We start from the raw sequence: 12,398 nt of genomic DNA, 5'->3' as shown, positions 1-12,398 counted from the left end.
AATTCAAGACAATTCCCTTCCTTCCACTGCTCCCTCCAGGAACTCTTACAGGAACTCCAGTGTTCTGCTCTCATTTCTGACATTAAATTGCAGAGATCTGCACATCAGCATGTGCCTGACCAAAGTGGTAAGCGAAGAATTACTTCTAGAATCAACACTACTAAACCCAAGGTCAGTGTCCCCAGTGTTGTCCTGGACAAATACAGCTGCAGACACAAAGAGACACAAAGAGAAAGCTCTTTGCTGTGAAAAGCAGAGGATGTATTTCAGCTTTGCCATAACACAGGAAGGTCCTTTGAAACCCACTGCATCCCATTTCCTATGCAGTTAAAAGCATATCTAACAGTGTATTTTCACCTGCCTAAGCCTGCAGACGTCCAGCCATCAGCAGGGAGATGCTGGGCAGAAAGGAAACAGCGTGTTCCACAACGCATGTACTGCACAGCAATGTCAGGAACCACACAGAGGAGAAAGCAGAACAGAAGTTGTTGTCTCTGGTTCTGCTTTGTGCCTTTGCTGCCCGACCTTGCAGATGGGGTGGGTTCAGTGAGCACCTCTCCTGCACCAGGACTCTCCCCTCTCCTCCGACCAGGTTATAATCAGCCACATCAGGCCCTGCCCCAGCACCTCAGGACAAACACAAAGGCTTCTGAATGTGGAAGTCCTGATGCTTTCCACTCCTTGGGACTTGTGATTCAACTTGTTACTGCTGCTCTGTCAGCCTGAGCTTATGCTCAGGGAAATACGGAATTATCTATTTATTAGGAAAGCTGAGCCCAGGCACAGTCCCACGACTTGCTGTGAGTCACGACACGCTGTGGCAGATGGGAGCAGAAGCTACGGCCCTGCTTCATGCAAGAGAACAAGGCTGGTGAGAAATCCTTGCAGCCCTCCCCATTGCCCTTCTGTTGGCTTTGGCTTCCCTGGATTTCTCCTGTCAAGATACTGACTAAAGAAACAACCATCTTATTAAGAAGCTGACCCATGGGTCTCATGTTCTTCACACAAATTTACCTAGAGAATTAGATGTATTTCATACAAATTATGTGCTCCCCCTCTCTCTCTGCCTCCCCAAAACAGGAGAGGGAACAGCCTATTGAATCTGGCATTCTTTTAATGAAGAAAACGATGCAAGACAACCTAATGAAGTAGGAATTCCAGCTGGATATCACTCGCTGTATGAGCAGAACATAAACCGCTCATTTTTACCAGCAATAATATCAGCATTAAAAAGGAAAAAGAAGTTTATGGCTCTTTTCCTGCCTCCAAATGAGGCAGATGAAGGCCAGCAGCTCATTCCCTGTTCCACGCGGCACAGCGGGAGGCGTGCAGCGGGTCCCCTCTGATGCCACGCTCCAGCCTGCAGGAGCAGCCAGCGCTGCCTCTCGCCCGCTGCTCGTGCCAACGTGCAGCAAAGGGCCACTCGCTGGGCAGGATCACACGGACAGAGCGGCCTGCTGGGGACACGGGAGGAACCTGGGGCTTCCTCCAGGAGCACAACTGCACTTCTGCACCGTTCACCGCCAGCGGGACAGAGCTGGGGCAGCCAAACCACGGCATTCCCGGAGCTCCGAGAGCTTCAGCAACCTGGAAACAACCACAGCAGAGCTGTGGTGTAATACACTGCACGCCCAACATGATCTTGGGTTAAATCCTGCAGCATGGAAGAGCTGGGGAGACACAAGTTGGGGTCCCCTCTGCCCATGAATGCAGGTCTTGGGGCTCAGAGGAAGTTCATCAGAGCTCTGCACCAGCAACTGGACTTCAGCTCTCACCCACACCCTCCCACCAAGCCACGTTGGAGACTTCAGAGCCTGAAAGCAGCTCCCAGCCATGCCGCTCCTGCCATTCTCCAGCAAGGCTCATCTCCTTCCCTGCCCACCCTACATAATAGGCAACTTTATTTATTTTTTCATAAGATGTCTTTTCATAACAATAGAAACTATTGGAGATCGAGATAACTTGATGAATTTCTCCTATTATCTAAGAGCTTAGTCACTCGGGGAATTAGTCATGTTCAAAATAACAGCCAGGCTCAAAGAGATTCAGAGCAGCCATTCTGGAGCAGGAGCAGCTAATGTCATAAATACATTAAGATGTCAGCTTGAAGCGTTTCAGAGATTTTTCAAGAAGTGTTTGAAAAAAGAAACCCCCTTTGAGCAGCTACAAGGAATCAGGTTCTCTGCAGTTAAACCAGCACTGTGCAAACCCGCTGTGCTCAGACAGCGAGACCCTGCTCACAGGAGGGACAGATGGACGTGGTGACCACACAGCGCCTGTGGTTTCCCAGTGCGTGCATCCTGCTCTATGAAATACTGCCTCACATTCCCATGGCACCCTCCAAGCAATGCTCTCAAAGGGTTTTCCAGACATCCCTGATGTATCGTCAAGATGTATCTCGGGAGACAGGGAAGTTACCGGCATGTCTGTTATCCTGCAGGTAGGAACTGGGGCACGGAGCTATGGTTTGTGCACGGGGCCAGAGCGAGGCCTCCTCCAGGCCCCTCTGGGACTGACACAAGGGCAGTCCTCAGCATGTATCAGGTATTTACCCAGATGTTTTTATTACTATAACATCAACTCTTTCTTAACCTGGACACTTACAGTGTATTCTTACAGCAGCACTAGTAGGAGGCTGTAACTGGAAGATTAAAGAAGCCCCAAACTGGGAGTGAAATGGAGAACAGAACACAAACCATGCAGGTGAGAAGAATCCCACAACAAAATGCATTTGGTAGGGCTGGCTTGAGGCTTCGGGAGCTCCACGGCATCGCACAGAACACTCCAGTGCACGCAGGGCTCCTTCAACCCAAGTATCAACCTCAGTGACAACGGATCCTGGGATGAACAGGAACAAACTCGCAATAAGGACTCTCCTATGGGAAGAGGCTGCAGAGATGATGCCCAAAGAGCATCCTCTGCGCGCAGGTCACTGCGGCGTGAGCAGAGAGCTCTCTGCTCCCTTTGATCTCTGCAGGAGTCCAGGGCGCCCTGAGCCTTTTCAAGTCCCATTTTTCCCTAATGCCTGGATGCTGCAAGATCCTTTTTCCATCCCATCCTGGCTTCTCTCCATGGCTGCATTTGCTGATCCGCGCTTTCAAACATGAAAATGGGACCCAAACTGCTTCCTTCCACTTGTCTTTTCCCAACTTCACACGGAGCTTTTTACGATTATGGAGTACAAATAGTCTTTGTACTTTAAATATCCCATGATTTGCAGACTGACAAGTGGAGAAGAATCAGTAGGGAAAAATGTAAGCAGGTTTCTGGCTGCTGCTGAACATCACCACTTGCAGTAGCTGTCCCTTTCAGTCACTGAATTCCTTTTCAACATATTTTAAGCTATGATGACTTACAATAGCTCACTTTTTGTTTGTGACAGAAATGTAAAATATCAACAACAGATTGGTTTTAAATATTTGAACAACACGCACTGTCAAAATATGGCTATATGTGCCTGGAAAAAACTAAACTAAAATAGAAGGCTGGGGCTCTGTGTCTATTGCAGCCAGTGGCTGCACTCACTTTGCCTTTCATAGGCATTAAGGCCAGAAGCAGACGCCATGTGAGAAACACCAAGGAAGATGCACCCTTGTCTCTCCTGTAACACAGCCAAAGGTTTAGGGAAAAACTCTGTCCTTGTCAGACAAAAAACCATCCCAGAAAAAGCTGTATTTAAGCATGATTTGAACCAACTCCTTTGATTATCATGCTGGATCAATACCCTCTGTGAGGAACACCTGATGAAACAATCATTGTGCTTCCAATGCCCACCAGATGTGTAGATTTATCCTCATCACGACCAATGACAATTAGTTTCATCTTTCTAGGTTAGAAACAGATACTTGAGGAGTTTAGCAACTTAGCACCAATGAAGCATGGAAAATACCCTCCTGGGATGCCAGCATAATTGGCAAAGATTAATTGTTTAAGAAACAGAAAGCAGCATATGCAAAGGAGCAAAAAAAGAAGCCCCGACAGTTTAATATTATGGAATAATAACTAGGTTTAAGGGGCTGATTTAGAAATAAAGAGCCATCTGCCACGAAAACAAAAGGTACTATCACTCGTAAAGTATTAGTGACATGCTTCTTAGAGATGATTAACTCTGAAAGGGAGCAGGTCTGATCCTTTAACCCAACCCAGCGCTGAGAGCAACACAAAACAGCACTTTCAACAGTGCTGTGCAGAACTCGGGAGCAATCAGTCTAAAATCCAGGTTTAGACTAAGATGCCTGAACAGAACAAAGTCCAAGGATGCTATAAAATACATTTCTACTCCTGTTCTCTAGTAGATACACAGGAAAGAGCATCACAGTGAAAAAAGACAGCTGAAAATCTGTAATAGAGGCTTAGTGCTTGTGGCAACTGGCCCAGATGAAAGGTGAAGCTCCCTCACTGCGTGGCAGCAGCTTAATGTGTGTGACTAGATCAGCCAACCTTCACCTAGGAATAAACCGAGCCATTCTGTATTCCCGTAGCACATTCCAGCCAGTCGACTGAGATGATAATATTCACACTGACTTGCTGAAATGCAGCTACTTCTGGTGTGGAGTAACTCATTTGTATAGCAGGGTACACCAATATGATCCTACATCTTAAGTACTACAAATTAAAGCAGCTTACCACCGGGAACAGCAGGCAAAACGTGCGCTAGGTGGAACAGAGCTCTCTGCGCTGGCATTCGGCCAGGCCAGCTGGACCAGGATGCCTTGTCTTGCAAAGAGAGAGCAGGATTTGCAGGGGCTAGGCATAGCCAGGACCTTGGCTTGGCAGCGCAGCCAGCAGGAGCTCTGCTCTCCCATCGCATCCCTGGACCGCAGCCTCCATCCGCAGGGAGCCGGGCTCCTCTCTCACAAGCGACCGCAAAGATCTCTGCTGCGTTTAACTTATTTGGCTCAGTTCTACTTTGTTTTGTCATCGTTTTTTTCCATATTTCCAAATGATGTAGAGATACATGGAGCATCCTCAACTACTGCTCTATAAAATACAGAAGCCACCACCCTCTCTTTCATTTTTCCCTCATTAGAAGGAGCAATATTGGGAAATTCCTGGGTAGAACCTGCTTCAAAATCAATCACTGGAGTTTCACTTTCCCCCAGAAATGTTTTGAATTATCGGCTATGCAGCAACCACAACAAATTCCCTTTAAAAGCAGGCAAAGATTAGGCTAATCAGAACAAAATAACAAAATCTCCCTATTGCCAGCAGCAAGAAAGGAAGCTGGAAAGATAAGAGGGCGAGAAAGTGTCAAGTCTTGTGCTATGTCAATTAGAAAAGCAGTTTGCTCTGCACCACATCCCTCCCCTCCCGCCAGAGCTCAGCACTCACCCAGGAGGAAAGGAAAAAGGATGAAAGAGCCACTTTCCATCCCCACTTTTTCTGTCAGCGCAGACATCTCTGACAATGTAAAGGGACAAATGGGCGAGAGGCGATTTGTGGTGCTTAGACACTGGCAGAGGAAAGTGCTACACTGGTGTGTGGGGCAGGGGGAAGGCAAGCCTGGATGCTCAGAGGGTGGGAGGAGGCAGAAAACCCCCCAAACTCTTGCTGGGTGGCAGAGAAGCTTTAAACAGAACCCCACACAAATTCACTGTCTGCTGCAGGCTGCTGCCTGCACCCTCACATTGGGCTTCCAGCACCAGCTTCAGTCTTTCCAAGGCATAAACTGTTAAGCTCCTGCGTATGGAAGCGTGGAAGAGGGGATGAGGGGATGAGGGCAGGAGCGAGCGGTGCAGGGTGCCACGGAGCTGGCAGCTGGGCATCAGCAGAGAGCGGGCAGCGATTCCTGCTCCCAACCCTCCCTGCTGCCAGCAACATCTGCCGGGTGCCCCCAACGGAGCCCAAACACGGGGCTGAGCCAGGTGACACCGATGCTGCTGGGCACCGGGAGCAGGACCAGCCCGCAGGGATGCCCGGACGCTCCCGCTGGGATGGAACGTGCCCAGGGAAGGGTAAAACAAAAACCCCCGCAAAACCCAGCACGGAGAGGGGAAAGCGGAGGGAAGTGCCATTGCAAAGCAGAGCTGAGCGAGGAGGGAGAGTGGGGAGGAGGATCGCAAGAACAACCGCATCTCTTCACGAGGAAGTTTCTGATGGAGAAGCAGGGACCCTTGCTGCGATGGGGGAACTTCCCGCTCTCCCCCCAGGCAGATGCAGCCCGTCGGAGCTGTGCTCCAGGCACCGCTGCAAACTGCCAGCGTTTTTATTCATTAAGCAGAGCTGTCACTGTTTCAGCTGCTCTCCCGAAGCCTCCACACTTCAGAGGAGTGTTTTACAGTCTGATGCAAGCAAAGGCAGAGACGCTCCGGCTCCCCCCGCACCGCAACTCATCATCCTCAGAAGGGGCAGATCTGACAGGTCCCAGCGGCAGCTGCCCGCCCGCAGCCCCGCTCCGCGGCTCCTCTCCCTCCCGTCCTCGTCCCCAGCTCTCACCCCACACACCCCACATGCGAGCACCTGGAAAACCCTTTGTTTGTCCCCCCCAAACCCACGGGTTCACCCTCTGGACCCCTCCTGCCCAGCGCTTGCCAGCGCCGCTCCCCCCTCCCACGCCCAAGCCATGCACACCCCCTCCTTCCTTTCCTTTAAATTCCTCTTTTGCTCAGCAGTTTGGGAATGCCGAGTCCATAAAATGGCTACAGAGTGATCAATGGTTTCAAGGACAGGGAGTAAAGGAGGAGTCAGGAGATAGGACGGAGGCTTATTTCGCTGGCAAAGTACTGCAATAAGAGGAAAAGAGAAAGGCATAGCTACCTGAACTCACCATTCCTGATCCATCCCTTAGCCACTGCATCTTGCTTCTGATGTTGTCCTTATTATCAGAGAGGGGAAGGGAAAAAAATCCCTACTGCCTGGCGAGGGCTGGCAGGAAAAAAAAGAAGCCCCCCACCCCCACCCGAGCCTGGAGCGTTCAGGCAGACATCCCTCAGCCCGGCAATCCCGTGCTGTCAGCAGCACGGTAGGAGCAGCCTCCTCACTACCTGGATTGTAGTTATTTATTTCAGTCACAGACCCAGGGCTTTGAGGGGAGGGAGATGTCCTGTTCCTTCCCCTTGCCGTGCTTGGAAACTCTGCAGGAGGGGAGGGAAGGGAAGGGGAACCTACAGGAACTTGGGGAGGGTCCTGGTAGGGACCTCGCACCCCTGCCCGTGGTCGGTCACCCTCATCCCCAGTGCTACAGGACTCCCCAAGCTGCAGAGCCAGCACCCGCCTTCATGCTCAGCCAGGGCAGGCGATTTTGCTGACGCTGGAAGGGCAGTAAGTGCTCTCTGCTCTCCACATGCACATAAGTCCCCTTCCCGCTGAAACTACACCTCCCAGCCCTGCAAAGTGCTGCACCAGTGCAGGGTTATCCCCTCCCAGCAGCCACGCTCTGCTCCCCATGAAGGGCTTTAATCCCGCTCCCCTTGCTCTTTGCTGACTTTCTGGTCAGAGCAAGGAAACGACAGCCCCCTGCACAGTTAGGAAAGACAAGATAGTCATTAAGCGTTCATCATCCATAGAGCCACCCACCACGCCGCGGTACAGGAGATGAGTCTGTCTGGCACTGGTTAGAAGAGGCGGCGATAGCATATGGGATGTGCACAGCCAACTGGAAACAGGACCGAATCCTCCCAGTTCCTCCAGCTGGGACACGTGTGTCGACATGGTTCTCCCCATCTTACAGAGGAGGCATGGAGATGGAAAGGAGTTGGCCAAGGCCACTCAAAGAGGCTGTTGCGCTGCCGCCGCAGCCCTCTGCCATCCTCCTGGAGCAGACTGCCCGCAGGAAGGGGCGGCCCATGGCAAGGACTGACAAACACCTGAACACAGCCAAAACACCCCACCAGCATCTCCTGCCTGGCAGCTAGCTTCAGAGGCAGGAGAGCGCAGGTACAAACTGTGGAGACCTGGGAAATGGCTGACATCCTGCTCTGGGTAGAGAAGTCACAGCCAGGATACACTTACGCTGGATTATCCTGAATATGGATCCAGTTTTACTGCAAGACCTGCAGAGAAGCTACAGTCTCCTCTAATACATTTGCAGAGGGTTCAGGGTCGTGTTTGAATGGGGTTTTCTCTGTGCACTCCTGCCTCAAGGGCAGGAAAGCATCTGAATCTCCTGCTCCAACCTCCAGAGGAGGCAACATTCTCCCTGCAGCTGGAGATTGCGAGTCAGGAAGCACCGCGCAGCTCCTCGTGACTGCCGCTTTCTGCTGGTCCTGCACGGAGCGAGCAGAGGCCGCCTGTCTTCACTCGGCTGCTGAAACAGGACAGACAAAGGTACGGGACGCTGCCCAGCGTCTCTGCACTGCTGGGGCCCCACGGAGCCTGCTCTAGTTAAATCAAGCCATATCCCATCACCTTTCAGATCAGCACTGACAGCCATCATTACTCCCTGAGATGCTGGCAAAAGAAAGAGTCAGGAGGCGAACGCTGCTAGCCATCCAACTCTGGAATTCTGCCCAGGTTTCCTGTGTTAAGTGACAGAAACCCCAGGTAAGTTATTCACATCCAAAGGAGGACTCTGGTGTGAAAATCCCACCTCTGAGAACCATTCTGCAATGGGTATCAGTCTGGGTGTGCTCCTCACCTTCCTCCCCAGGAGAGCCCAGCCTCGCACTGCACAGCCACGTCTCTGCAGCCCTGCTTTTCACAGGGCTCACAGGTACATCATCTGTTTGGATGTCAGTCAGATCCACTGCAACTTCACCACCTCATTCGAAAGCTGTAGGGGTTGGGGAGAGCTGGGACAGAAGAACTGACACACAGACACACATCCCTAATGCATGGGCACTGTGTCCTTCAGGATGTTGGGCTATAATAAAAGCAATGATCAGGTTATCTGTAACTGAAGGGTGAATGCTTTTTCTACAAGGAAATACTAAGTGAAAGATGTGTGTTCCTGTCAAGCACACATGCTGATAATACAACAAAGACTGTTACACACAAGATCATCTTTAAAACACGCACTGCATCATCCCAGTAACTCCACTAACATCAAAGTTACACTCCTCTTAACCTTGGCAATGCAAATGGAGGGAGCAGTTGTCTGGCACGTCCCACACTGCTGCTCTAATTGTAAAGCAGATCTGGAGGAGGAGGAGGACAGTTTTTGTTGAGGCTTGTTACACACCAGCAGAAGTTACTCTGATTTCCCTCCTCCTGCTGTCAGCCGCTGCTGAGGCCTGTCAATAAGTGAATGTCCTCCTGCTCCACCTCCTGCCCCCTGCTTATGCTAAGCTGATTTGAGAAGTAAACCAAAGGTTGCCATGTTCATTCTTGCTCTCTGCAAAGGTGACAAAAGGCAGCAGGGGCCAGAGCTTAGCCAAATCCCTGCATCAGCATCAGTATGCACTCAAATCCAGCCTTGCCCAGGCCAGCAATTCTCTCTGGCACATACAGTCTGGGGAAGAACCCAGCTGTGTTTCCTCCCCCTGCACTGAGTTTTCACTGCAGGCTCCTGCCCTGGGACTCAGCTGTGACTTCTGCTATGAATGATAGCGAATAGTTCAATATTGCTTGAAATAATTTGAGGCAATCCCTCTATTTCTAGAAAGGCACTAAAACAGGTAACACAAGGTCCTTTTAGCTGTCCCTTCCCCACCCCTCCACTGGCCACACAAGGTGGGGATGCCCCAGAGCCTCCAGTCCGAGGGGACCATCCCATGTGGCTGCAGACAAGGTGATGCCACATCACGGGTACATCTTCCCTTTGGGGGGACCCCACTTTGGGGTCTATTAAATGGGTATGAGCAGAAGGACACTATCACACTGCACTGCTGGAAAGGCAAAAGGTCATCTCCATCCTTGTTCCTCATCCAATACATTTGGAGTCATGTAAGAGATACACCTGAGACTTCAATGACATTCCCACTGTGATCCACTGCCTGATCCAATACATGCAGACACCCACCCTGCTCTCCCACCATGATTCACTATTACACTGCAGTACTGCAGGGTAGATTTTGGCTGCAGATCCCTACTTTTGGGATCCTGAACTTGATGGTTCATTTTCTTGCAACCTGTGAGAGCAGCAAAGGAAGCACAGCAGCACTACAGGGTTTTACCTGCCTCTAACCTCTTTTCTTCACTGTACTGTATTACCACATAGCCACTAAAATCTCCTTTAGATCTTCAAGGCCACCTTTCTCTAATCCCACCGTAAGGATACTGCTACAAACAGCTCTTTGGATGTGGAAACTTTTGCCAAGATGCTTCTCTCCCTCCCCTGCTGCTGCCTTCACAAGGGCATTTCCCCTCCTTTGCTTTTCACCCACTCTCTTTTCTCGCCAGCCACCACAGCGACTGCAGGCATTGGAGAACATCCCCCAGCAGACTCTTCCCCATCCACACTCCAGCCTCATTCAAGCAGGAGCCCAGCAGTGCTCTTTGGAGAGCCCCATCACACAATGGTTATTTCACTGCAGATGTTCTTCAGCACATATTAGAGAGCACAGATATGTTCTTGCAGCCATTATCTCTACTGAAGTGCAAAGAAAAGGCACCAAATCCTACAGGTTAATTAATGGGAAAGGAGGGGAATGTGTCTAACCTCTACTAAGAATTATGCAGCCTGGCTTTATAAACCAATCAGCCACGCTGCACAGCTGGGAGATATGTACCTTCCTGCAGGAAAAAGCCCCAAACCCTATGGAATACTTTCATAATGGCCCAGTGCCTCTCAGATTAGCACAGCAATAACGCAGAGCTTCAGGCTCTTGCAAAGCAGTATTATTATTTATGGTACATTACAAGATAGTTTGTTTGTTCTTTAATAGGAGATGACATATTCAAAAGCCCCAGATACAAGTGTCCTCCTGAACCAACTCTGACACTATGATAGCTCCAGTCATAAATTACAGGACTTGAACAAGTCCATAAAAGTCATTTGCTCTGATGTAAGCGATGGGGATCTTGCTGCTGACCACAGAAAGGAGATAAGATGATCATCTCCCTCTTGCAGCTGCAAACCAGGGGCATTAAGGTCTTCTCTTCACTTCCCTAAGGTTACACATCCAACCAGCAGCAGGGACAGAGCAGGGAGCCCAAACTTGTGTGTTTCTGCTCCAAACCACCTCTCCAGTCCAGACCAGTTACACGTATGAACACCCTGGCACAAACTGGAGTTCGTTGGAACTAGATGATCTTAAGGTCCTTTCCAACCCCAACTGTTCTATGATTCTGTGATTCTCACTTAATTCTATTTGGCATTATTCATTAGTCAGTGTATTATACTTAGCTGTCAAGACACCAGCCTAGCTGCAGGCAGAGGTGTGCACCACATGTATCTTGCTCCTATGGCAAAGGAGGTAGAGGATGGGATGGCCACAGCCACGATGCCCACGAGTCCCCTCAGAGGGCTGTTTGGTTTGATTTCACTGACAGAACGCCAGCGTGGATTTCTGAGGGGATGCAAACACTGCAACTTTGCTGCAAGCCCTAGTGGAAACCACAGTGTGTCCGCCTGGTTTTAACAGCAGGTTGTTAGGAGGTAAGCTGTTGAGCTGACAGCAGAGGTGTCCCACACACCCAGACATCCCCTTCCCGTGGTCCTGTGGCCTGGGGAAGGCAGCAAACACCAAGCCCTGTCCCACCTCCCTCCAGACCCACTCCCCTGCCATGCTGCCCCATGGTTTGCATCTTGTTTACTACTCCCTCTTCCTCATCACCCCCCGACTGACAGGACGACTCGTGCCTCAGCCCCTTTGCTTTGCTAATCTCTTGCAACTTCTTCCACCAGTGGCATTGTCACCCTCCCACACCTGCTTTCACCAAATCCCCGTGGTCTGTTGCCAAGGAACACACTCTGTTGCCAAGACCTCTGCTTTAGAGGCAAGAATTCGTAACCTGCAGTGAAAGGCAACTCCTGGGCGATGAGGAAAGCACCCCAGTTCAGATCCCAGTTCAGATCCCTGAGCCTGGTACAAGTCTCCGCAGCATCAGTCTCCTTCTTGTCCATCTGTCACTAGCACTGCCCTAGTTCTGCTTATTCAGGGAAAATCCTATGGAGATTAAAAAAAGGCATAAACCTAAATTTGACAAAGAAAGGGCTTTACAAGCAGCACAATGCTCGTATAGAAATTCATTTCATTTGTGTACTTAGAGATCTGCAGCCAAAAAAAGAGTATTTTTAAGAAAGCTAGAGCTTAGTATTACTATTCATGAGAAGATCTACAGGGAAACAATAGATGCTCCCAGGCATTTTAAGGTCAGCAGGGACTGGCAAAGCCATATGCCCTGTAACTGTGCTCCTTCCTCTTGCCTGGAGGGATGTTCCCTTGCAGGACACAGGAGCCCACAGCATGTCCTTGCCTCATGGCCTGGGGGCTCTTACAACCCTCCCCATAAACAACCTCAAAAGCGAGAGCTCCTGTCTGTCCCCTCTCTCCCAAACCCAGTGGGGACCTCACTGG

At 50.4% G+C, this 12,398-nt stretch overlaps 1 protein-coding gene across 5 annotated transcripts in view; it reads right to left on the bottom strand.

The window, feature by feature from the left end:
* Positions 1-12,398, bottom strand: part of ARHGEF9 (Cdc42 guanine nucleotide exchange factor 9) — a 188,589-nt gene that overhangs the window by 109,175 nt on the left and 67,016 nt on the right. Inside the window, exon 1 of one of the 5 annotated variants that reach the window (XM_030497065.1) lies at positions 6,757-6,964. The exons of 3 other annotated variants lie outside the window; for them this stretch is intronic. Coding sequence is in view for 1 of the 2 variants with exons in the window: in XM_030497060.1 (XP_030352920.1) it covers positions 6,767-6,796 (30 nt within the window). In the remaining variant the exon portion in view is untranslated. Of the gene's footprint in view, positions 1-6,756; positions 6,965-12,398 lie in introns of those variants that run through there. One more of the 5 variants, XM_030497060.1, reaches the window with a different exon arrangement.

This window comes from Strigops habroptila, chromosome 9 (genome assembly GCF_004027225.2).
Source record: "Strigops habroptila isolate Jane chromosome 9, bStrHab1.2.pri, whole genome shotgun sequence".
Lineage (NCBI taxonomy): Eukaryota > Metazoa > Chordata > Aves > Psittaciformes > Psittacidae > Strigops > Strigops habroptila.
Note: the sequence above shows the minus strand (reverse complement) of the source record. Positions and strands in the feature narration are given on the sequence as shown.